The 27,118-nt window shown below is 45.1% G+C and overlaps 1 protein-coding gene across 1 annotated transcript in view; it reads left to right on the top strand.

Moving 5' to 3' along the window:
- LOC124801512 (caspase-1-like) overlaps positions 1-27,118 on the top strand; it is a 114,910-nt gene that overhangs the window by 67,257 nt on the left and 20,535 nt on the right. The window contains exons 3-4 of the mRNA XM_047263079.1: positions 11,408-11,586; positions 22,492-22,633. Coding sequence (XP_047119035.1) covers positions 11,408-11,586; positions 22,492-22,633 — 321 coding nt within the window. The remainder of the gene's footprint in view (positions 1-11,407; positions 11,587-22,491; positions 22,634-27,118) is intronic.

The raw sequence follows: 27,118 nt of genomic DNA, 5'->3' as shown, positions 1-27,118 counted from the left end.
CACAAACACACACACACACACACACACACACAACTCACAAACACACACACATACACACGTTACCACTGTCCCGAGGTGTTTGTGTGAATGTGTGTGTGTGTGTGTGTGTGTGTGTGTGTGTGTGTGTGTATTTGTGTTCGTTTTGTACTTCAGCAGAAGAAGGTCGTTTGGCCGAAAGCTTGCTTGTTTAGTGGTTTTTGTTGTGCCTGTTTGCGACTCAACATCTCCATTCTATGGTGAGTAGCAATTTATCCTTTTCATAATACTACATGTGCTAAGTAATTTACTTCCTGCAGTGCCAACTAACACTTTTCTGTGCTAAGGTTTATGTTTGCTGATCATATTCCCTTTAACACGAGCGTACACGCCCCTCTGTATCTCTAGCAATCACAAGGATCTCGTACAGATAAACGATACAGTACTTTAAATTTAATCCACTCCACACTCCATCCATCAAACGCTGAAATGTGGATAGTGCGTACTTCATGTTAAACAGCATATGCCGACACTGGTAATGACCTCAAGGTTCAATGCTGTTTTCAGCTAATGATATCCACTCCTTAGATCTATAGTGAAAATATACCTACAATGCCACAAATTGTCCAGTATTTCTGTTATATTCAGGATTGGGTATATGTCTGTAATTGAAGACCATTGAGGCATCTATAGCCACAGCTAAACCTCTGCTCCTTCGTTTCATTCACTCTCTTTTCTCGTTTGGTACTACCACTACAAGATCACCTCATGAACTGTAGTTTCCTCAATGTTGCCATTACACAGTTGCTGGTTAATAGGCTCCATCATTATGTGATGCGTCGCAGACTACACCAGTGATTCACACCAGTTGGTATTCTGTGTTGCGTCACTGTAGGTGGTACTCTTTTCGTTACCTTTAAATGTTTCACCTTCTCACATAATGCAGTTACGCCGATGGTTATCTTATAGGTAGGCTTCAAATTCATCCTGTCTAGATCATCTTCATCTAGAACATCTAAACCGGTGACCAACAATGCTGTAGGTAACTCTGTGTCTTCATACACGAAATTATCAATGCTGAAGTGCACTATCTGCTTACTGTCTACCTCTTGTACAAGTAAAATGTTTTTGTGTTTTATCCAATTCATTATTTTCGAACAGTGATTCAACTACAATAGCACATTTACTGGTAGATCTGTTACTACTTTCATCTGTAGTAGGTTCCCTGTACCTTGTGGTATGCTATCACATGAACTGATCATTAATGCTTTTGCACGTAGTTCAATCGGTTCATTATACTGGAAAGATGAGACTTGTAGCAGTATGTCGCTGACAACACTTTCCCCAGACAGAACTATGTTTCATGGAGAGTAGTTTTAGCGTGGTGCTTATACAGAAAACCCAACGAAGGATATGCAGTAACTGTCATCTGCACTATATGTAACCTCCACATTCTTCCAAAGTGGCTTTGCTCCCGCCTGAAAACCTAATACTGCAATACCACCGAATGCACGTCATTACCCTCTATTCTACATAATCTATACTGTGAAGGGTTTAATATCCTCTTTCCTATGGGGTGCAAACTTAATACAGACATGTACACCGCTGTGTATGATAGGCCTTTGTGCTTCCCTTCCATCCAATACTCTGCTAACATTCACTGAGAGTGCTGCCTAGTGGACCTGGGTCTTCCATTCTCATTTAATGGTTGGCTATTTCTGTTTAATACCGTTCTGTTATCCTTCCTATTTTTCTACAGTCTTGTTCTTAATGTCCAACTTTCCCACATTTTCTACATTGTGGATAAAGACAATCTCATTGTATGTGGCCCGATACTCTACAATGGTAGCATTTGATGTCAACGGAAAAAATGATTCTCTGACTAGCCATCTGTTTCTTCTAAATCCGTTGCTGTGCCATTGGCTCCACCTAATTCTTTCACAGATTCTGCTCTTACCTTCCTTGACACAATGGGTGGCAATGCATCTAATACCCTGTGCGCTGCTTCTTGTAGAAGGATCTTATTTGTGTTGTAACTCTCCTTTAACTCACAGGGCCGGCCGTTGTAGCCGAGCGGTTCTATGCGCTTCAGTCTGGAACCGCGAGACCGCTACGGTCGCAGGTTCTAATCCTGCATTGGGCATGGATGTGTGTGATGTCCTTAGGTTAGTTAGGTTTAAGTAGTTCTACGTTCTAGGGGACTGATGACCTCAGATGTTAAGTCCCATAGTGCTCACAGCCAACTTACAGATATTAATACTGAGTCTTCTTATTCTCTCAGTAAAACTGTTGATAGATTCGCCCCGCTTCTGTGACATACCATTTAACTGATTACACTGGTGCGTAAAGCTTTTCTTTCTTCTATGCTGCTGTAATGAACATCCCTCAGAACATGAAACGTCTGAGCGTTCCTCAGTTCCTCGTGGTACATCACATAAGTTTACACATCCCCTGTTAAACATAGTTTGGCCCTTCGTAACAATTGTTCATCAGTCCAAGAACAGTAGCTTTGCGACTATCAACAGATTTTCACTAATACTAACGCATCGTCTCCTATCCTGTCCAGGAAAGGATTAACAAGGCTAACAGCACTATCATCTAGGATGGTCACCGATAAACTGGACGGAAACCCTCCTCCTACAAAGCATCCAACTGCAGATATGTTTCATCTGCTCTCATTTGAACTACTTGGTATAGTCATATTTCAACAAGTTCCTGAGTGGTACCCACCTGTGCCTTTGATTTATACATACTGTATCTAAACCACTGATACAACCGCAATAGGACAAACACAGGGACTCTTAACCTTAGCACTACTGTAACAATTCTTGGCATGCCCTGATTTTTGCACCTGTACACTCGTCACGCTCCTGGCGTAATGCCCATACCTTCTGCACTTGAAGCGCATTACAGGTGATGACTGAGTACAGGGGGCACTAACACAAGTAAATTACATTTCGTACATGGAACAGGGCGCATGTCTGCTTAAGTCTCGTGCATTTCCTCTGAACTGTCCAAGACAATGCCCTCAGTAACTCTCATAATTTACTGTAAACCCAGTCCTCCAATCCAATCTAACCAACATCGCACAATATTTGAAGATAGAACAGCCACTGACCCCACTGCGCCATTGATGTTGTATGCTGGCCCAAGACGTAGCTCAGTTTCACTGGTCGCTTCTGACAGCAGTTATTACATGTCAGGGAAGTCCAGGTATGTTGTTGTGGTCTTCAGTCCTGAGACATTTGATGCAGCTCTCCATGCTACTCTATCCTGTGCAAGCTTCTTCATCTCCCAGTACCTACTGCAGCCTACATCCTTCTGAATCTGCTTAATGTATTGATCTCTCGGTTTCCCTCTACGATTTTTACCCTCCACGCTCCCCTCCAATGCTAAATTTGTGATCCCTTGATGACTCAGAACATGTCCTACCAACCGGTCCCTTCTTTTTGTCAAGTAGTGCCACAAACTCCTCTTCCCCCCAATTCTATTCAATACCTCCTCATTAGTTACGTGATCTACCCATCTAATCTTCAGCATTCTTGTGTAGCACCACATTTCAAAAGCTTCTATTCTCTTCTTGTCCAAACTATTTATCGTCCATGTTTCACTTCCATACATGGGTACACTCCATACAAATACACTCCTGGAAATTGAAATAAGAACACCGTGAATTCATTGTCCCAGGAAGGGGAAACTTTATTGACACATTCCTGGGGTCAGATACATCACATGATCACACTGACAGAACCACAGGCACATAGACACAGGCAACAGAGCATGCACAATGTCGGCACTAGTACAGTGTATATCCACCTTTCGCAGCAATGCAGGCTGCTATTCTCCCATGGAGACGATCGTAGAGATGCTGGATGTAGTCCTGTGGAACGGCTTGCCATGCCATTTCCACCTGGCGCCTCAGTTGGACCAGCGTTCGTGCTGGACGTGCAGACCGCGTGAGACGACGCTTCATCCAGTCCCAAATATGCTCAATGGGGGACAGATCTGGAGATCTTGCTGGCCAGGGTAGTTGACTTACACCTTCTAGAGCACGTTGGGTGGCACGCGATACATGCGGACGTGCATTGTCCTGTTGGAACAGCAAGTTCCCTTGCCGGTCTAGGAATGGTAGAACGATGGGTTCGATGACGGTTTGGATGTACCGTGCACTATTCAGTGTCCCCTCGACGATCACCAGTGGTGTACGGCCAGTGTAGGAGATCGCTCCCCACACCATGATGCCGGGTGTTGGCCCTGTGTGCCTCGGTCGTATGCAGTCCTGATTGTGGCGCTCACCTGCACGGCGCCAAACACGCATACGACCATCATTGGCACCAAGGCAGAAGCGACTCTCATCGCTGAAGACGACACGTCTCCATTCGTCCCTCCATTCACGCCTGTCGCGACACCACTGAGGGCGGGCTGCACGATGTTAGGGCGTGAGCGGAAGACGGCGTAACGGTGTGCGGGACCGTAGCCCAGCTTCATGGAGACGGTTGCGAATGGTCCTCGCCGATACCCCAGGAGCAACAGTGTCCCTAATTTGCTGGGAAGTAGCGGTGCGGTCCCCTACGGCACTGCGTAGGATCCTACGGTCTTGGCGTGCATCCGTGCGTTGCTGCGGTCCGGTGTCAGGTCGACGGGCACGTGCACCTTCCGCCGACCACTGGCGACAACATCGATGTACTGTGGAGACCTCACGCCCCACGTGTTGAGCAATTCGGCGGTACGTCCACCCGGCCTCCCGCATGCCCACTATACGCCCTCGCTGAAAGTCCGTCAACTGCACATACGGTTCACGTCCACGCTGTCGCGGCATGCTACCAGTGTTAAAGACTGCGATGGAGCTCCGTATTCCACGGCAAACTGGCTGACACTGACGGCGGCGGTGCACAAATGCTGCGCAGCTAGCGCCATTCGACGGCCAACACCGCGGTTCCTGCTGTGTCCGCTGTGCCGTGCGTGTGATCATTGCTTGTACAGCCCTCTCGCAGTGTCCGGAGCAAGTATGGTGGGTCTGACACACCGGTGTCAATGGGTTCTTTTTTCCATTTCCAAGAGTGTACTTTCAGAAACGACTTCCTGACACTTAAATCTATACTCGATGTTAACAAATTTCTCTTCTTCAGAAACGGTTTCCTTGCCATTGCCAATCTAAATTTTATATCCTCTCTATTTCGACCATCATCAGCTATTTTGCTCTCCAAATAGCAAAACTCCTTTACTACTTTAAGTGTCTCACTTCCTAATCTAATTCCCTCTGCGTCACCCAACTTAATTCAACTACATTCCACTATCCTCGTTTTGCTTTTGTTGATGTTCATCTTATACCCTCCTTTCAAGACACTGTCCATTCCATTCAACTGCTCTTCCAAGTCCTTTGCTGTCGCTGACAGAATTACAATGTCATCGGTGAACCTCAAAGTTTTTATTTCTTCTCCATGGATTTTAATACCTACTCCGAACTTTTCTTTTGTTTCCTTTACTGCTTGCTCAATATTCAGATTGAATAGCATCGGGAAGAGGCTACAACCCTGTCTCACTCCCTTTCCAACCACTGCTTCCCTTTCACGTCCCTCGACTCTTATAACTGCCATCTGGTTTCTGTACAAATTGTAAATAGCTTTTCGCTCCCTGTATTTTACCCCTGCCACCTTCAGAATATTCCGATATATTGGCCGTAATTCGTCAACGTGGTGTCACAGGAACGTTGACTGAGCAGCAGGTATGAAGAACCTGTTCCTCATCCATCATGGTATCATAAGTGCAGTGTTAACGACAACATCTCACATTCAGTATAATTCATAAAGTGGCTGAAGACAGCTCCTCAGAGGCATGCGACGTCCCTGGGTGCTGCTGGCCCCAAAAAAGCACGCATCAGCATCTGGCGGCAAACGGCGTTAGGACGCCACGCCGATAACGCGGCCACTTTTTTATGGATAATGCGGAAGGTCCATGAAGAGCTAAAAGGTATCCCAACAGATGGCGTCGAGCAATGTGCAAACAGTTATTATTGGAAGGACACTGATACTCCATGCAGAAGATAAAAAGCAAACCTCCAGTAGGACGAATGCACGAAATAGGTTATCTTGCAGCTGTTTCTCATGACTCACAACTTAGCTCCAGAGAAACTGCGAGTGCCTCTGGAATAAGTCAGCCTACGATTGTTCACACTTTGTGTGGAAACAACTTCCAGCCACATCATGAGCCACTTCACCAGCAGAAAACCAGCGGAACTGCAGAATACACATGGAATTCTCCCGTTCGGTTCTGTTGCAACACCAGGACAGTAGCTTCTTTCTTCAAAGAATTCTCTTCTACATCTACATCCATACTCCGCAAGCCATCTGACGGTGTGTGGCGGAGGGTAACTTGAGTACCTCTATCGGTTCTCCCTTCTATTCCAGTCTCGTATTGTTCGTGGAAAGAAGGATTGTCGATATGCCTCCGTGTGGGCTCTAATCTCTCTGATTTTATCCCCATGGCCTCTTTCAGAGATATACGTAAGAGGGAGCAATATACTGCTTGACTCCTCGGTCAAGGTATGTTCTCGAAACTGCAACAAAAGCCCGTACCGAGCTAGTACGCGTCTCTCCTGCAGAGTCTTCCACTGGAGTTTATCTATCATCTCCGTAACGCTTTCGTAACTACTAAATGATCCTGTAACGAAGCGCGCTGCTCTCCGTTGGATCTTCTCTATCTCTTCTATCAACACTATCTGGTACGCATCCCACACTGCTGAGCAGTATTCAAGCAGTGGGCGAACAAGCGTATTGTAACCTACTTCCTTTGTTTTCGGATTGCATTTCCTTAGGATTCTTCCAATAAATATCAGTCTGGCATCTGCTTTACCGACGATCAACTTTATATGATCATTCAATTTTAAATCACTCCTAATGCGTACTCTCAGATAATTTAAGGAATTAACTGCTTCAAGTTGTTGACCTGCTATATTGTAGCTAAATGATAAGAGATCTTTCTTTCTATGTATTCGCCACATTACACTTGTCTACATTGAGATTCAATTGCCATTCCCTGTACCATGCGTCAAGTTGTTGCAGATCCTCTTGCATTTCAGTACAATTTTCCATTGTTACAACCTCTCGATGTACCACAGCATCATCCGCAAAAAGCATCAATGAACTTCCGATGTTATCCACAAGGTCATTTATATATATTGTGAATAGCAATTGTCCTACGACACTCCTCTGCGGCACACCTGAAATCACTCTTACTTCGGAAGACTTCTCTCCATTGAGAATGACATGCTGCTTTCTGTTATCTAGGAACTCTTCAATCCAATCACACAATTGGTGTGATCGTCCATACGCTCTTACTTTGTTCATTAAACGACTGTGAGGAACCGTATCGAACGCCTTGCGGAAGACTAGGAACACGGCATCTACCGGGACATGAAAGGGAAGCAGCAGTTGAGAAGGGAGTGAGACAGGGTTGTAGCCTCTCCCCGATGTTATTCAATCTGTATATTGAGCAAGCAGTAAAGGAAACAAAAGAAAAATGCGGAGTAGGTATTAAAATCCAGGGAGAAGGACAGCAAAGGACATGGAAGAGCAGTTGAACGGAATGGACAGTGTCTTGAAAGGAGGATACAAGATGAACATCAACAAAAGCAAAACGAGGATCACGGAATGTAGTTGAATTAAGTCGTGTGATGCTAATTAGATTAGGAAATGAGACACTTAAAGTAGTAAAGGAGTTTTGCTATTTGGGGAGCAAAAACTGATGATGGTCGAAGTAGAGAAGATATAAAATGTACACTGGCAATGGCAAGAAAAGCGTTTCTGAAGAAGAGAAATTTGTTAACATCGAGTATAGATTTAAGTGTCAGGAAGTCGTTTCTGAACGAATTTGTATGGAGTGTAGGCATGTATGGAAGGGAAACATGGACGATAAATAATTTGGACAAGAAGAGAATAGAAGCTTTCAAAATGTGGTACTACAGAATAATGCTGAAGATTAGATGGGTAGATCACATAACTAATGAGGAGGTATTGAACAGAATTGGGGAGAAGGGGAGTTTGTGGCACAACTTGACAAAAAGAAGGGACCGGTTGGTAGGACATGTTCTGAGGCATCAACGGATCACAAATTTAGCATTGGAGGGCATTGTGGAGGGTAAAAATGATAGAGGGAGACCAAGAGATGAATACACTAAGCAGATTCAGAAGGACGTAGGTTGCAGTAGGTACTGGGAGATGAAGAAGCTTGCACAGGATAGAATAGCATGGAGAGCTGCATCAAACCAGTCTCAGGACTGAAGACCACAACAACAACAACCTGGGAACCCGTTTCTATGGCCCTCTGAGTCTCGTGGACGAATAGCGCGAGCTGGGTTTCACACGATCGTCTTTTTCGAAACCCATGCTGATTCCTACAGAGTAGATTTCTAGTCTCCAGAAAAGTCATTATATTCGAACATAATACGTGTTCCAAAATTCTACAGCTGTCGACGTTGGAGATATAGGTCTATAGTTCTGCACATCTATTTCACGTCCGTCTTGAAAACGGGGATGACCAGTGGCCTTTTCCAATCTTTTGGAACGCTACGCTGTTCTAGAGACCTTCGGTCCACCGCTGCAAGAAGAGGGGCAAGTTTCTTGGCGTACTCTGTGTAAAATCTAACTAGTATGCCATCAGGTCCAGCGGCCTTACCTCTTTTGGACGATTTTAATTGTTTCTCTATCCCTCTGTCGTCTATATCTATATCTACCATTTTGTCTTCTGTGCGACTATCTAGAGAAGGAACTACAGTGCAGTCTTCCTCTGTGAAACTGCTTTGGAAAAAGACATGTAGTATTTCGGCCTTTAGTCAGTCATCCTCTGTTTCAGTACCATTTTGGTCACAGAGTGTCTGGACATTTTGTTTTGATCCATCTACAGCTTTGACATAAGGCCAACATTTCTTATACCAGTCTCCAACAGCGTGCTGCAAAAACTAACTCCTATGTCTTTCCGTGCGAGCTAGGATTTCCTTTATTTTATTACGATGATCATTTCTCCCTATGTAGGTCGGCATCGACAAAATATTTTCCCATTCGGAAGGGAATGTTGACTATTGAAATTTCGTGAGAAGTTCCCGCCGCAAATAGAAACGCCTTTGTTGTTACGCTGTCCGCCCTGTATCATGTCAGTGACACTCTCTCACCTACTTCTCGATAATACAAAACGTGCTGCCCTTCTTTGAACTTTCTCGATTTACTCCGTTAATCTTACCTGTTAAGTATCCCACACCACGCAGTAATACTCGTAAAGAGGACGGACAAGCGTAGTGTAGGCAGTCTATTTAGAAGATCTGTTGCATCTTCTAAGTGTTCTACCAATAAAACGCAGTCTTTCGCTCACCTTGCCGACAGTATTTATCTAAACTAGTCGACAGATTTTGGAAAGTGGAACGCCGTCAAATGTCTCGTTTACAACTACGGTACCAGCGACAGAAAATACAGGGTGTCTGAAAAGTCTTTCTCTGATTACATTAACTGATAACTCAGGCTAGAAGTAAGACACAAACATGAAACTGGTGTCTAATTGTTTACAAACTATCGAAGTTTTTTACGCACATCAGTAAACTTCCACGTGAGCACCCTTGGTAACACGTAGCACATTTAGGCGATTTTTAATTTCCGTCCACACATTAGCCAAGATCACAGGAGGGATCGATTCAACGACTGTGGTTATCCGTTGCCGCAGGGTTTCAAGATCGGGTACACGTGTTCGGTAGACCTCGTCTTTGACATAACCCCATAAAAAGAAGTCTAGTGGGGTTAGGTCAGGAGAGCGTGGAGGCCAAACCGTTGACCCATCACGACCAATCCATCGCCCAGGAAAGGTCATATCGAGATAGGCACGGACGTCCAAACCCCAATGAAGCGGTGCACCGTCTTGCTGAAACAAGACATCGTGGTGATACTGAAGCAGCTGAGGAACAGCATACAGTAGCAACATGTCCAGATACACTGCAGATGTGATGGTAGCCTCAGCGAAGAAAAATGGCCAGATAATTCGATCGTGCAATAGCGCACACCAAACATTCACCTTCGGACTGCCTCTGGTGCACTCCATGACCTCGCCAGGGGGTTGCGAACCCCAAATGCGCACATTATGGCGATTCACTAATCCACTGACAAAAAAGGTCGCTTCGTCGGAAAAGGCAATTCGTCTGAGATAACCAACATCGTCCTCAATACGTGATAGCATTTCGACCGCAAAGTCATATCGACGTGTACTGTCATTGGGCAACAAGGCCTGAACGATTTGCACTTTGTATGCACGAAACAATAAACGTTTGTGTAAAATGTCATGGAGAGAGCTTTTTGGCATCTGTAATTGACGTGAGGCCCTGTACACCGATTTCTTCGGACTTCGAAGAAAAGACTGCCTTACAGCTTCCACCCTGTCTGCTGAGGTTCTTGGTCGACCAGACCTCGGAAGGTCAGGAACTGATCCTCTGTTCTTGAACTTTTCATATCAGGCTTTAATGCTCTTGACATCAGAAGGATTCCTTCCAAATGTTGCCCGGAAGTGTCTCTTTACTGTTGTTGGTGATCGTGTCTCATGTTACCACAGAATACACTGTGCCTTCTCCTGATTGGTTAACTTGGCTTCGCCGGCCGAAGTGGCCGTGCGGTTAAGGGCGCTGCAGTCTGGAACCGCAAGACCGCTACGGTCGCAGGTTCGAATCCTGCCTCGGACATGGATGTTTGTCATGTCCTTAGATTAGTTAGGTTTAACTAGTTCTAAGTTCTACGGGACTAATGACCTCAGCAGTTGAGTCCCATAGTGCTTAGAGCCATTTGAACCATTAACTTGGCTTCTTGGGCACTGCACCTCATCCACTACTTACGTACTGCGAACCTAAAACAGTAAAAAAAAAAAAAAAAAAACTTTGATAGTTGTAAACAATTCGACACAAGTTTCATATTTGTATCTTACTTCTAGCCTGAGTTATCAATTTATGTAATCAGGGAAAGTCTTTTCGGACACCCTGTAGTATACTCCTATTTGAAAACGAGAAATTGTAATTAATACATTTATGGAATGGCATTGTACGTCATTTAGCGAGGACTCTTCATCGTTTGAAAACATTATTACGGGCCGGCCGCGGTGGTCTAGCGGTTCTAGGCGCGCAGTCCGGAACCGCGCGACTGCTACGGTCACAGGTTCGAATCCTGCCTCGGGCATGGATGTGTGTGATGTCCTTAGGTTAGTTAGGTTTAATTAGTTCTAAGTTCTAGGGGACTGATGACCTCAGCAGTTAAGTCGCATGGTGCTCAGAGCCATTATTACGGTATCTTCAGGAACAAACAGGTGAAGAGCTTAGCTGCATAGCCTTGTATACCAGTCGCAAATAAAAATAGAGCAAGCCATTGTGTGAGGCAACGGTTGTGACAGCGTGGTCGTTGCGTGGTTCCAGCGGCTCAACAGGACCACAGCGAGCACGACTGCCTGGCGGTGATCGTGCTGACGCACGGCGAGCGCGGCGGCAGGCTGGATGCGAAGGACAGGGACTACGACGCCAGGAGGCTGTGGGAGCCCTTCATAGCCACCAGCTGTCCCACTCTCGCTGGCAAGCCCAAGCTCTTCTTCATTCAGGTAGGCTGGCCCGTCAGCTCCGTTTACTTCCATTATTTATGTCGTACTACAAACAATATTATCAGTAAATAATGCACACTGATAAGACAGGAACATTATGGCCACCGACCTACTATCGATATAAACCCGTCCAGGTGACAGCAGCGCCACCTAGCGAGGAATTACTGTTAATCAAACACACGCACGGTGCATTTACACTACTGGCCATTAAAATTGCTACACCACGAAGATAATGTGCAACAAACGAGAAATTTAAGCGACAGGAAGAAGACGCTGTGATATACAAACGATTAGCTTTTCAGAGCATTCACACAAGGTTGGCGCCAGTGGCGACAGCTACAACGTGCTGATATGAGGAAACTTTCCAACCGATTTCTCATACACAAACAGCAGTTGAGCGGCATTGCCTGGTCAAACGTTGTCGTGATGCCTCGTGCAAGGAGGAGAAATGCGTACCATCAGGTTTCCGGCTTCGATAAAGATCGGATTGTAGCCTATCGCGATTGCGGTTTATCGTATCGCGACATTGCTGATCGCGTTGGTCGAGATCCAATGACTGTTAGCAGAACATGGAATCGGTGGGTTCAGCAGGGTAATACGGAACGCCGTGCAGGATCCCAACGGCCTGGTATCACTAGCAGTTGAGATGACAGGCATCTTATCCGCATGGCTGTAACGGATCGTGCAGCCACGTCTCGATCCCTGAGTCAACAGATGGGGACGTTTGCAAGACAACAACCATCTGCACGAACAGTTCGACGACGTTTGCAGCAGCACGGACTATCAGCTCGGAGACCATGGCTGCGGTTACCCTGGACGCTGAGTCACACACAGGAGCGCCTGCAATGGTGTACTCAACGACGAACCTGGGTGCACGAATGGCAAAACGTCATTTTTCCGGATGAATCCAGGTTCTGTTTACAGTATCATGATGGTCGCATCCGTGTTTGGCGACAACGCGGTGAACGCACATTGGAAGTGTGTATTCGTCATCGTCATACTTGCGCATCGCCTGGCGTGATGGTATAGGGTGCCAGTGGTTACACGCCTCGGTCACCTCTTGTTCGCATTGACGGCACTTTGAACAGTGGACGTTACATTTCAGATGTGGCCCTACCCTTCATTCGATCCCTGTCAAACCCTACATTTCAGCTGGATAATGCACGAACGCATGTTTCAGATCCTGTACGGGCCTTTCTGGATACAGAACATGTTCGACTACTGCCCTGGCCAGCACATTCTCCAGATCTCTCACCAATTGAAAACGTCTGAACAATGGTGGTCGAGCAACTGGCTTGTCACAATACGCCAGTCACTATTCTTGATGAACTGTGGTATCGTGTTGAAGCTGTATGGGCAGCTGTACCTGTACACGGCATCCAAGCTCTGTTTGACTCAATGCCCAGGCGTATCAAGGCCGTTATTACGGCCAGAGGTGGTTGTACTGGGTACTGATTTCTCAGGATCTATGCACCCAAATTGCGTGAAAATGTAATCACGTGTCAGTTCTAGTATAATATATTTGTCCAATGAATACCCATTTATCATCTGCAATTCTTCTTGGTGTAGCAATTTTAATGGCCAGTAGTGTACTATCAGTGAGCATGCTGCCCGTGTGCAGAAATGGGGAAGGCAGGCCTTCTATCTTAGTTTGATAGAGGGCAGATCGTGATGGCGCGGAGGCTCGGCACGACCATTTCGAAAACGGCACGACTTTTCGGGTGTTCGAGGAGTGCTGTGCTGAGTGTCTTCCACACGTGGCCAAACTAGGGTGCAACCACGTCCAAGCGTCGTCGGGTTGGGCGGCCACCCCTCATTACAGATGTCGGACGTCGTAGGCTGGACAGACTGGTAAAACAGGACAGGAGGCGAACTACGGCGCAACTGACATCAGACTTTAATGCTGGATGGAGTGCAAGTGTGTCTGAACACACTCCTAACGATGGGCCCCCACTGCCGACAACCCATGCATGTGCCAATGTTGACACCTCAACATCGGCAACTACGACTAAAATAGGCACGTGACCATCAGCACTGGCCATTGGCGCAGTGGCAGAGCGTTGCATGGTCAGATGAATTCCGATACTGAACCGTAATTTTACTTTCAAAACCTTTTCTTAAAGAATTACTTTATTTACTGGCGATTCATCAAGAACATTGACACATTTAATCACACTAGGTGAGCGTCGAAGTAGTTGCCATAAAGTAACTGATGGAAAATTTACCTTTAACAGATGTGATTTTATTCCTAAAAGCTTTTCAAAACAAATTTAAAATTATAAGCAGAAAAGCACACTCGAATTATCAAATCACAATTTAATAAATGTGAATTTTATTCCTAAAGGCCTTTTCAAAACAGACATAAAATTATAAGCAGAAAAGCACCCTCGAAATATCAAGTTACAGTTTTATTTTGAGGCAAGAACAATATTAACATTAGGAGCCCTCGGGCTGAGAAGCTTGCCTGCTCCCTCTCAACATGGCCGTAGTCATGACTGCTCACAACAACCTCTCAAAGAGTACACTGGTGCAAATCTGCAACACACCAGATTACTTTAAACAAAAATTTTAACAACTCATACAAACATGTAAACTATGCACCCCGTAAGAGGAATGGAAATGGTACAACCCATAAATTATTTGCCAATGAAAGTGCAATTTTTAAAAATTGTTTTAGGACTATTACGGTGGAAGGGTGGCAAGCTTATAACCTAAAATGACTATTTAAATAAAACCCATAAAATGCAGACTTACATAAAATGTACAACATGCTCTACGTTACACATATACCACCTCGGAAGATGATAAACAAGATAGAAACATATTTCAAGAATTCGGCCTTTAAGCAATAATATCGTTAACACCGAATCCGACAAACATGACAGAGGCAGTTATTAACGCACGGCAGACCGACAGACAGGCACTAACTGCCTAACTAATGCCGACGAGAGACAAACAAGCAAGCTCGGGACGAGAGACTGACCAAGATCACAAGTAGAATTTTACAAGTAAATGAAACAATATATCCGCAATCAGTTAACTTCTAATAAACGGCGATGTATAGCGAAGACCTGCCGCAGCACCCTCAAACATTCTCCCGAACCGTCCGCTGCCAGCCGCTTCAACGGAAGCAGGAAGGCGCGCCGATCTCCTGTCTCACGGCGTTAAAACTCTTACCGGCCAGACTGATGTCGTAGGTTAGCCCCTGTCGCTCTCGTGCCGGCCGCGAAACCCCTACGTCACGCTATACGGCGCGGCCCACTGGACTCACGTGGCGACCTCACATGCGCCGACGCTCCAGGCGGACAAGTCATCTCGTGTCTCTGTACGCGACCGACCAACTGATTGATCCAACCGCCAATGACCATTGCCTGAGCAAACTCGAGCAGACTGGCGGCTTAACACATGCTAGCACACCGGACGACCGACGGACACTGACTGCTGGCCCAAACTGACCTGGCTGACCAACTGCCCAGACTCGCCCCCCTCCTAGTGCCTGCTTTTTATCCAGACATACTAGAACTCCAAATGACGAACAGACACTAACTGCCACACACTGAGCCGCATGACCAACTGACCAGACTCGTCGAGACTGAGAGACTGCCCCTCTACCGAGTTTTTTTTTTGTTTCTTTGTTGTGACTTCATTCCCCTGCTCCATAAGGGCAGGGGAGGGCTGTCAGCGGCACAATCTGCCACTCTTCAGCCGAGTGACATGACAACTTAAAATAAGAATAAAATGTTACATACGTAAGGCGATAAAAAAGGGGAACTTAAAACAGAATAATAGGAGAAAATGGAGGTAAAAATAGACTGACATGGAGACGGTCATGGAGGACAGTTAAAAAAGTCACCAGAATGTTAAAAAACACAGGTGGCGACTCTTAAAACACAGAGAAGACACTGAATGGACATGCACAGGTTAAAAGTCGGCCACAGTATTAAAAACACTCTAGAACAACAAACTTAAAACCCACTTGGAGCACACACAACGAAGAATATAAAACTGCCAGGTGGAACCTGCCGAGGGAAAGGTCAGAGAGGATGAAAAAGGAGGGGAGAGCAAGGGGCAGCAGGGGAAGCGGCGGGATGAAGAGTGGAGGGGCATCAGTGGGTACACGAAGAGGCAGGAGACACGTGGGGCGGGAGATGAAGAGGGAAGACAGGGCAGGAGGGGGTGCAGAGACACTGAAAGGGGGCACAACAGAGAGAGGGGAGTAGGAGGGGGGAGGGGGACTCTACCGAGCTCACAGCGCCCCTTAAATGCACGTGAACAGGCAACTTTTCCCTTTTCCCACCAGAGGGGCACACCAAAGCTGCGACTGCCACAGCGGCGCCACCGCCAGAAACGGAAGGCGACTGCTTTACACTACGCGCTGCGGCGCGCTCTTCAAAACAGCAAATTTTACTATGGCTCAAATACATTCTTCATGAAGCCGATGGGAGGGCGCGAATCCGTCGTCTCCCAGGAGAACAGCTACTTCACACCTGTACTGCGGGACAGAGACAGACTGGCGGCGGCTCCATTATGCTCTGGGGAACATTCACATGGGCATCCATTGGTCCAGCAGAGCTTTGCAAGGCACCATGACGGCCAAGCAGTATCGTACACTGAATGCAGACCGCGTACACCCCTTCAAGATGATCTTGTTTCCCGAAGGCAATGGCATTTTTCAACAAGATAATGCGCCATGCCACAAGGCCAGGAGTGTGATGGATCGGTTCGAGAAAGACACTGATGAACTCCAAGTGATGTGCTGGCCTTCAACTCGCCGTAGGAATCCGTCTTGGATGTGACTGAACGTCGTGTCCGAGCCCATCGTCCATCTCCCCGGAATTTACGGGAATTAGGTGATTTGTACGTGCAAATGTGGTGCCAACTTCCTCCAGAGACCTACCAAGGCTACATTGTAGCGACTAATCGCTGCTCTTATCCATGCCAAAGGTGGACATACAGTTACTAGGTAGGTGGTCGTCATCTTCTGGCTATTCAGTGTATACAGCCAAGTGGTTGAATGATGTTCATTCGTAATAGGCCTTGTCCAGGTTTCAGTACTACTAGATATATCTCCTTCAGAATGAATGAAATCTTCAATAGTGTTTTAAACATTTTTTTCTTTATTATTAATATTTGAGGTACTGACATGGGAAACGTAGTAAGTCAAAACAAATCATTTTTCAGATTTGTTATCGAAAAGGAAGTGAGACATGTCGCCAGTGGCACAGAAGAAGCAGAATGTCGAAGTTGTCAGCCGTTGCGTTCTTACGAACGATGCGAGATGGCACTTGTTACACAAAGTGAGCTGGCGTGGGTTTGGAAGTAAGCCAAGAAGCCACAGGGATACCAGCGTTTACTCTGTAACCAACCGTTCATTACTGTGTTATTGAATCGATAGTAACGTTGCTTGGAGTTGTTAGAACGACAAAATGACTCCCAAACTTGTTCCATTCACGTATCTCTGATTGTGTGGTGTGCAAAATGCGCGGGCCAAAATAAAAAGTGGATGGTTTTGACGGGTTTAACCTACTCAGTGGACAACAGTATGGTTGAAAATGTCAATTTGTGATTTCTAGTATCGGAGTATTCGTAGATGCCTTGTCTCCCAGATTTCGGAATAATAGAGAAGAGAAGAGAAAGAATATTTCACAACCAATGACTCCTCACACAATAGCTGATATGATTAGAGGAGCACAGCATATACAGCAATTCAATGTTGTAAAGATGTCGGAGGAACATTTCTATGATTTCGCCTCGGCATGCGGTATATTATTGCATGCAGAACTAGTTAAGGTCAGTTCTGCTTCTTGGAATAGAATTGTGAGGGAGAAGCTGTTCATTGTACGAATAAAAGATTCATACAATGAAATGTAACGATGGGGGGGGGGGGGGGGGGTGGGAGCACGAAATTTTGAACAAGGGTAAATTCAGCTAGAATTAAAAAAAAACTTCTTGGCGATTTTGGACTACATGGAGGTCAAATATCGCGCATTTCACCACAATATTTGTACACCATAATTATATTTCTTATAAAAATGTGCAGCTTGCTGTAAATATATAACCATTTGGTAAATACAACTTCATTTTTCATAATGTCAAACCAGTGTTTTGCTTCTCCTCTCAAATTTGCCTTCATGAGTTACTCCCTTCCCCATGTCAACGACTCGAGAAGAAAATCTAAATAAGATGAAAGAATAATAAACATAAATGTGAGATATACACAATGAATTAGAAAAATTTTAAGGCGAAAATAAAATGGAAGTTTTTGTACATACGAGACATGACTTCCTTCGCTTTCAGTTAAAAACAGTTGCCATAAAATGTAAAAAACAGACACACGGCAAAATTACATTGAAAAACATATTTAATAACCTTGGTGGGGAACACTGATGTTAAGAAGAAACACGTCTGTGGCACTAAAGCTGAAGGACCTGCCCTGGTGTGGGTAGTCTAATGTTGAATCGGAATGGCTGGTCGTCAAGGAGGGCACAACGGAGGTAGTATATACATGGAGGAAAGCGATAATCGCTCAGCCGTATGAAACACGTAACTGAAGCGGTAATACAACAGTGTGACATACATATTCAGGTCTTAAATAGAAAAAAATTGTACGTAGTCTAAAGGCATGGACATTGTAAAAGAGAATCATCATCATCAGTTATCTGCTATATTAGCAGGTCCTTTGCCTCTCCATTTTCTGCGATCCATTGCTTTCTTCTTAAGGCTGCTGTATGTTGTACCGTCCATCATGTCATCCAGTATATGGAATCTCTTCCTTCCTCGCTTCCTTTTCTCTTCTACATAACCTTCTAAAACTGTTTTTATCAGTCCGTCATTCTTTCTTAATATATGCCCAATACAATTTCTTTTTCTTTTCTTTATTACATCTAGTAACTGTCTTTTCTCTCCCACTCTTCTCAGTACCTCAGCACTCCATACAAGACATTTTATGAGTCTCTTTCTGAGTTCTCTGTCCAGGCCGCTGCAGAAGATTCTCCTTTTCTTATAAAACGCCTCTATTGCCAATACTATCGTTGTTTTAATTTCTGTGGTGCACTTCCAGTCGGTGTCTATCCTGCTTGCAAGATACTTAAAATTTTTCACCTGTTCTAGTGTTTCTCCATTCAGCATAATTTTTATTTACTTATTTCCTTCTAGTGCCAATACTTATGTTTTATTTGTGTTAATTTTCATTCCATATTTTTTTCCGTTAGTTGCAATGGTGTCCACCAAATCCTGTGGCTAGAAGGACCACGTCATCAGCAAAGCTCAAACACCCTACTCTTCTTCCTCCAATTTCTACTCCTTTGTCATCTAATGAGCATTGGTCAATCATATTTTCCAAGTAGAGGTTGAAAAGAGTAGGTGATAAACAGCATCCTTGTCTTACTCCTTTTCCTAGTTTGATCCAGTTTGTACTTTCTCCTCTCACTTTAACTGAAACTTTTTGATTAAGATATAACGAGTTTATAAGTCTTCTGGTTTTCCAGTCCACTCCCTTTCCCTCATTATAGTAGCCAGCTTGTCCCAAACCAAAAGAGAATACAAAACGAATAAAATAATTTCCTTTAAAATGACTACGACAATATGTAGCACAAACGAATAAAATGATTAATTGCAAAAATATGTGCTGAGGCAAAATAAGAAACTTAAACAAGGTATTGTTATGTGCAAAGAAGAAAAATATTCTTGTGTTTACATGTATAACCAGAATCCCGCACCGTCTGCATTCTAGCGGTAAGGAAATACAGGGACCGCTAAGTAAAGTTTTTTTTTGCAAACCTTTATTTGTGATGAAAGCAATGTTGCGTCCACATTTCTAAACCAACAGATGCTGAATCATGTGCGATAATAAAGTGCGTTGGTCCCGCTCTGAACCTCCTGCAAGCAGTTATTTGCCTTGGCGTTCAAAATGGCTCTGAGCACTATGGGACTTAACTTCTGAGGTCATCAGTCCTCTAGAACCTAGGACTACTTAAACCTAACTAATCTAAGGACATCACACACACCCATTCCCGAGGCAAGATTCGAACTCTCGACCGTAGCAGTCGCGCGGTTCCAGACTATAGCGCCTAAAACCTCTCGGCCAACCCGGCCGGCACATTGACGTTCATTGATAGAGTTGTTGGTTGTCCACATAAGGGATAACGTGTCAGATTCTGTTCTGAATTGGGGAGGGATCTGGTGATCTTGCTGGCGAAGGTAGAGCTTGACAAGCACGAAGAAAAAACGAGAAACTCTTGCTGTGTGCGGGCGGGCTTTATCTTGCTGAAACGTAAACCCAGGATGGCTTTCCACGAGCGGCAACTAAACGGGGCATACAATGTTGTCGACGTACCGCGGTGCTTTAAGAGTGCCGCGAATGACAACCAACGGGGCCCTGCTATGAAGTGAAGTGGCTCCCCAGACTTTCACTCTTGGCTGACAGTCAGTTCGAAGCGAGACTGATCAATGAAGAATTTTTTTTGAGTCATCAGTCCTCTGACTGGTTTCATGCGATTGACACGAATTCCTCTACTGTGCCAATCTCTTAGTCTCAATTATGTACTCCATATCCTCAATTATTTGCTGAATGGATTCCAATCTCTTTCTTCTTCTAAAGGTTTTACACTCTCAGCTATCTCCAGTAGCATGGAAGTTATTCCCTGATGTCTTAACAGATGTCCTGCCACCCTGTCTACATCTATATCTACATCTACATCCATACTCCGCAAGCCACCTGACGGTGTGTGGCGGATGCTACCATGAGTACCTCTATCGGTTCTCCCTTCTATTCCAGTCTCGTATTGTTCATGGAAAGGAGGATTGTCAGTATTCCTCTGTGTGGGCTCTAATCTCTCTGATTTTATCCTCATGGTCTCTTTGAGAGATATACGTAGGAGGGAGCAATATACTGCTTGACTCCTCGGTGAAGGTATGTTCTCAAAACTTCAACAAAAGCCCGTACCGAGCTACTGAGCGTCTCTCCTGCAGAGTCTTCCACTGGAGTTTATCTATCATCTCCGTAACGCTTTCGCGATTGCTAAATAATCCGGTAACGAAGCGCGCTGCTCTCCGTTGGATCTTCTCTATCTCTTCTATCAACACTATCTGGTACGGATCCCACACTGCTGAGCAGTATTCAAGCAGTGGGCGAACAGGCGTACTGTAACCAACTTCCTTTGTTTTCGGATTGCATTTCCTTAGGATTCTTCCAATGAATCTCATTCTGGCATCTGCTTTACCGACGATCAACTTTATATGATCATTCCATTTTAAATCACTCCTAATGCGTACTCTCAGATAATTTATGGAATTAACTGCTTCCAGTTGTTGACCTGCTATATTGTAGCTAAATGATAAAGGATCTTTCTTTCTATGTATTCGTAGCACATTACACTTGTGTACATTGAGATTCAATTGCCATTCCCTGCACCATGCGTCAATTCGCTGCAGATCCTCCTGCATTTCAGTACAATTTTTCATTGTTACAACCTCTCGATATACCACAGCATCATCCGCAAAAAGCCTCAGTGAACTTCCGATGTCATCCACAAGGTCATTTATGTATATTGTGAACAGCAATGGTCCTACGACACTCCCCTGCGGCACACCTGAAATCACTCTTACTTCGGAAGTCTTCTCTCCATTGAGAAAAACATGCTGTGTTCTGTTATCTAGAAACTCTTCAATCCAATCACACAATTGGTCTGATAGTCCATATGCTCTTACTTTGTTCATTAAACGACTGTGGGGAACTGTATCGAACGCCTTGCGGAAGTCAAGAAACACGGCATCTACCTGGGAACCCGTGTCTATGGCCCTCTGAGTCTCTTGGACGAATAGCGCGAGCTGGGTTTCACACGATCGTCTTTTTCGAAACCCATGCTGATTCGTACAGAGTAGATTTCTAGTCTCCAGAAAAGTCATTATACTCGAACATAATACGTGTTCCAAAAATCTACAACTGATCGACGTTAGAGTTATAGGTCTATAGTTCTGCACATCTATTCCACGTCCCTTCTTCAAAACGGGGGTGACCTGTGCCCTTTTCCAATCCTTTGGAACGCTGCGCTGTTCTAGAGACTTACGGTACACCGCTGCAAGAAGGGGGGCAAGTTCCTTCGCGTACTCTGTGTAAAATCGAACTGGTATCCCATCAGGTCCAGCGGCCTTTCCTCTTTTGAGCGATTTTAATTGTTTTTCTATCGCTCTGTCATCTCTTCTTTTTCGTAGTGTTTTCCATCTATTCCTCTCCTCACCGATTCTGTGCAGATCCTCATATTGCATACATTATCAGTCAACCTAATCTTCAACAGTCTTCTCTAGCATCACATATCAAACGCTTCGATTCCTTTCTGTTCTGATTTTCCCACAGCCGATGTTTCACTACCATACAATGCCGTCCTCCCAACGTAAATTTTCAGAATTTTTTTCCTGAAATTTTGACATTTGTTTGATATTAGCAGTCTTTTCTTGCCCAGGATGGCCCTTTTTGCCAGTTCTAATCTGTTTCTTATATTCTCTTTGTCCGTCATGGGTTAGTTTGCTCCAAGGTAGCAGAATTCCTTAACTTCATCTACTTCGTGATCATCGACCCTGATGTTAAGTTTCTCACTGCTCTCATTTCTGCTACTCCTCATTACTTTCGTCTTTCTTCGATATGCTCTCAATCCAAATTCTGGACTCATTTAGACTGTTCATTCCATTCAGCAGATCGTGTAATTCTTCTTCACTTTCGTTGAGGACAGCATTGACATCAGCGAATGTTATCGTTGATGTCCTTTCTCCTTGAACTTAAATCCCACTCTTGAACGTTTCTTCTATTGTGGCTAAGTACCCTCTGTCAACCACTTTACAGTGTTGTCCAGGTAATACATACAGATGCAGATGTAGATACATGGTTGAGATACGATCTGTTTATTGCAGGCGTGCAAAGGTCGAACCAGGGACCCTGGCGCCATTGTCCGAAACTGCATCGGTGACTCAACAGATGCTGCTGCAGTTATCCCAGCCAGCTTCCAGGTGCCATCGTTCGCTGACTTCCTCATCGCCTACTCCACATTCGAAGGTGTGGTACAATGTCAACTACCAGAACATCTCCAGAATGAGATTTTCACTCTGCAGCGGAGTGTGCGCTGATATGAAACTTCCTGGCAGATTAAAACTGTGTGCCCGACCGAGACTCGAACTCGGGACCTTTGCCTTTCGCGGGCAAGTGCTCTACCATCTGAGCTACCGAAGCACGACTCACGCCCGGTACTCACAGCTTTACTTCTGCCAGTATCTCGTCTCCTACCTTCCAAACTTTACAGAAGCTCTCCTGCGAACCTTGCAGAACTAGCACTCCTGAAAGAAAGGATATAGCAGAGACATGGCTTAGCCACAGCCTGGGGGATGTTTCCAGAATGAGATTTTCACTCTGCAGCGGAGTGTGCGCTGATATGAAACTTCCTGGCAGATTAAAACTGTGTGCCCGACCGAGACTCGAACTCGGGACATTTGCCTTTCGCGGGCAAGTGCTCTACCATCTGAGCTACCGAAGCACGACTCACGCCCGGTACTCACAGCTTTACTTCTGCCAGTATCTCGTCTCCTACCTTCCAAACTTTACAGAAGCTCTCCTGCGAACCTTGCAGAACTAGCACTCCTGAAAGAAAGGATATAGCGGAGACATGGCTTAGCCACAGCCTGGGGGATGTTTCCAGAATGAGATTTTCACTCTGCAGCGGAGTGTGCGCTGATATGAAACTTCCTGGCAGATTAAAACTGTGTGCCCGACCGAGACTCGAACTCGGGACCTTTGCCTTTCGCGGGCAAGTGCTCTACCATCTGAGCTACCGAAGCACGACTCACGCCCGGTACTCACAGCTTTACTTCTGCCAGTATCTCGTCTCCTACCTTCCAAACTTTACTGCCAGGAAGTTTCATATCAGCGCACACTCCGCTGCAGAGTGAAAATCTCATTCTGGAAACATCCCCCAGGCTGTGGCTAAGCCATGTCTCCGCTATATCCTTTCTTTCAGGAGTGCTAGTTCTGCAAGGTTCGCAGGAGAGCTTCTGTAAAGTTTGGAAGGTAGGAGACGAGATACTGGCAGAAGTAAAGCTGTGAGTACCGGGCGTGAGTCGTGCTTCGGTAGCTCAGATGGTAGAGCACTTGCCCGCGAAAGGCAAAGGTCCCGAGTTCGAGTCTCGGTCGGGCACACAGTTTTAATCTGCCAGGAAGTTTCATATCAGCGCACACTCCGCTGCAGAGTGAAAATCTCATTCTGGAAACATCCCCCAGGCTGTGGCTAAGCCATGTCTCCGCTATATCCTTTCTTTCAGGAGTGCTAGTTCTGCAAGGTTCGCAGGAGAGCTTCTGTAAAGTTTGGAAGGTAGGAGACGAGATACTGGCAGAAGTAAAGCTGTGAGTACCGGGCGTGAGTCGTGCTTCGGTAGCTCAGATGGTAGAGCACTTGCCCGCGAAAGGCAAAGGTCCCGAGTTCGAGTCTCGGTCGGGCACACAGTTTTAATCTGCCAGGAAGTTTCATATCAGCGCACACTCCGCTGCAGAGTGAAAATCTCATTCTGGAAACATCCCCCAGGCTGTGGCTAAGCCATGTCTCCGCTATATCCTTTCTTTCAGGAGTGCTAGTTCTGCAAGGTTCGCAGGAGAGCTTCTGTAAAGTTTGGAAGGTAGGAGACGAGATACTGGCAGAAGTAAAGCTGTGAGTACCGGGCGTGAGTTGTGCTTCGGTAGCTCAGATGGTAGAGCACTTGCCCGCGAAAGGCAAAGGTCCCGAGTTCGAGTCTCGGTCGGGCACACAGTTTTAATCTGCCAGGAAGTTTCATATCAGCGCACACTCCGCTGCAGAGTGAAAATCTCATTCTGGAAACATCCCCCAGGCTGTGGCTAAGCCATGTCTCCGCTATATCCTTTCTTTCAGGAGTGCTAGTTCTGCAAGGTTCGCAGGAGAGCTTCTGTAAAGTTTGGAAGGTAGGAGACGAGATACTGGCAGAAGTAAAGCTGTGAGTACCGGGCGTGAGTCGTGCTTCGGTAGCTCAGATGGTAGAGCACTTGCCCGCGAAAGGCAAAGGTCCCGAGTTCGAGTCTCGGTCGGGCACACAGTTTTAATCTGCCAGGAAGTTTCATACCAGAACATCTGTTCTTTTTTTTAATTTTTATTAAGAGTAATCAGTTTACCAAACATACATCTATTCTATGCAGCTCAATTCTGCCCATCTATAAATGCTACGCGAATGATAGAACTTAAAAAAATTTTTTGCGTCTGTACTGCTGAGAATTTGAACAGGTAAAAACACATTCATGAACTCCCACAACAACTTTGTTCAGCAGCATTTGTACATCGAATCATTGCAAATCTTTGGGAGTGGCAAATCAGGAGGGTAACATACGAGGGCTATTCACAAAGTACATTACGTTTTCGTTTGTGTCCGTTAGGGGCGGGGCTAGCGCGGCCATCTTGGTGTCATGGCATTCCGCCGCTCAGTCGGCATCCTGCCGTGCTAGTGAGAGGTTCGTTCTGTACTCTGTTGAGTTACTGTGACAGTTTGAAATGTCAGTGTTAATTGAAAATGCCACGAAGTGTGAAGTGCGTGCTGTAATAAGGTTTCTGACTGCAAAAAACTGTACACCGATAGAAATCTATCGGCAGCTTTGTGAAGTGTATGGGGACAACATAATCACTGAAGGTGGAGTGCGTCAGTGGGTCATAAAATTTAAAAATGGCTGAACTAACGTTCACGACGAAGAGCGAAGTGGAAGACCCAGCATAGTGACTGCCGAACTTGTCGAAAAAGTCGATGCCGCGGTCCGTGAAATCCGTAATTTCACAATAACGGAACTCTCTATGAGTTTCCACAAATTTCACGAAGTTTGTTGCACGAAATCATTACCGAAAAGCTACGTTACCACAAGTTTTGTGAAAGATGGATACCAAAAATCTTGACAGAGATTCATAAAAGTCAGCGAATGGCTGCAGCGTTAACGTTTTTGGGCGCTTACGAGAAACATGGCGACTCATTCTTCGATCGCATCGTTACTAGTGACGAAACATGGGTTAAGCATGTGAACTGCGAGACAAAATTGCAGTCAATGCGGTGGGGGCACGCAAATTCCCCCCAAAAACCCAAGAAATGCATGCAGACAATGTCGGCAAGGAAGGTGATGGCGACTGTCTTTTGGTACAGAAAAGGTGTGATTTGGTGGATTTCCTCGAAAGAGGCACTACAATAAACTCTCAAAGGTATTGCCAAACTCTGCACAACCTCAGAAGAGCAATACAAAACAAGCGCAGGGGAAAGCTGGGCTCAAAGATGTTGCTGATTCACGACAACGCCTGGGCCCACACGGCAAATGCCACTTGTGAAGTTCTCGAATCTTTTAAGTGGGAGTTGTTTCCTCATCCGCCGAACAGTCCCGACCTGGCACTGAGCGACTTCCACTTATTCCCAGAAATGAAGAAGTGGTTGGCTATGCAGCGTTTTGATGACGCCGCACAGCTTCAAGAAGAGGTAACCACGTGGTTGAAGGCGCAGGCGGCCGAATTTTACGACGAAGGAATTTCCAAGCTCGTCCATCGATACTATAAGTGCCTTAATTTAAATGGCAACTATGTAGAAAAGTAGTATTTAAGTGTGGCTTTCATCTGTATATAATAAAAAAATTTCCAATATTTTATTTATTTTTAATTACAAAACCTAATGTACTTTGTGGATAGCCCTCGTATAATGCGTATTTAAGTAGCTGTACGCCCTTCTCGGTTGCCAGAATGTAGTGAAGTTGGGTGTGCTCTTTCTCCGCGTATTCACTGCTGTGGTTCAAGGTGGTTACTATTCAGAGGTATTTTTTCCTGCAAACGTCACTTAGAAATATAGGCGACGTAATTGTTTGTTAAAAGGTTCTATCTGGGCTCGCGCGGAATTAATCTAATGGGAGGAGGCATCTACCTGTTGCAGAAAATTCTTTCCGTCATAGTTTACTGTACCTGTGAATCCGTATATCGACTGTCTGAGCTCTTTGCTCCAATGATGTTCCACAGCTTATGTTTCTAAACCGAGTTATTATTAATGAAATTTTTAATTATAAAAGTTTCATTATTCATGGTCTTGTTTGTTAGTATCTTTGTAAAATTGAAAGGATGTGACTTCATAACTTGAAATTACTTTTAACTCGTTAAAATCATTCGAGGCACATTTTAGTTTACGCAAGATCACTGCTTCAGAGGTTCATTAATACTTTTGTGATGCTTTTACTAACAAAAGTTTAAAATTCAACAGAGCAGTTTTCCTTCGCCACACAATTAAAAAAAAAAAATGTTGTGACTCGACTTCATTGTGTTCTTCTCATTGAATCACACACAGTACATGACAAAAGTTTCTGCCGCAGTCAACGATAACATGTTCGATGCTGTGAATGGGTCGGCAGATGGACGTATATACAGTTACAATGAAACGTTTTCCTTTTTAAAATATGTACACTAGTTAAGGGACAGCGACCCAGGCGAATTCTGGCGCATCTACATTTGTGGGCTCGCTGTCGGCTGGTAGATTT

This window comes from Schistocerca piceifrons, chromosome 1, assembly GCF_021461385.2.
Source record: "Schistocerca piceifrons isolate TAMUIC-IGC-003096 chromosome 1, iqSchPice1.1, whole genome shotgun sequence".
NCBI lineage: Eukaryota > Metazoa > Arthropoda > Insecta > Orthoptera > Acrididae > Schistocerca > Schistocerca piceifrons.
The sequence above is the reverse complement of the archived record's forward strand: the minus strand, read 5'-3'. Positions and strand labels throughout refer to the sequence as shown.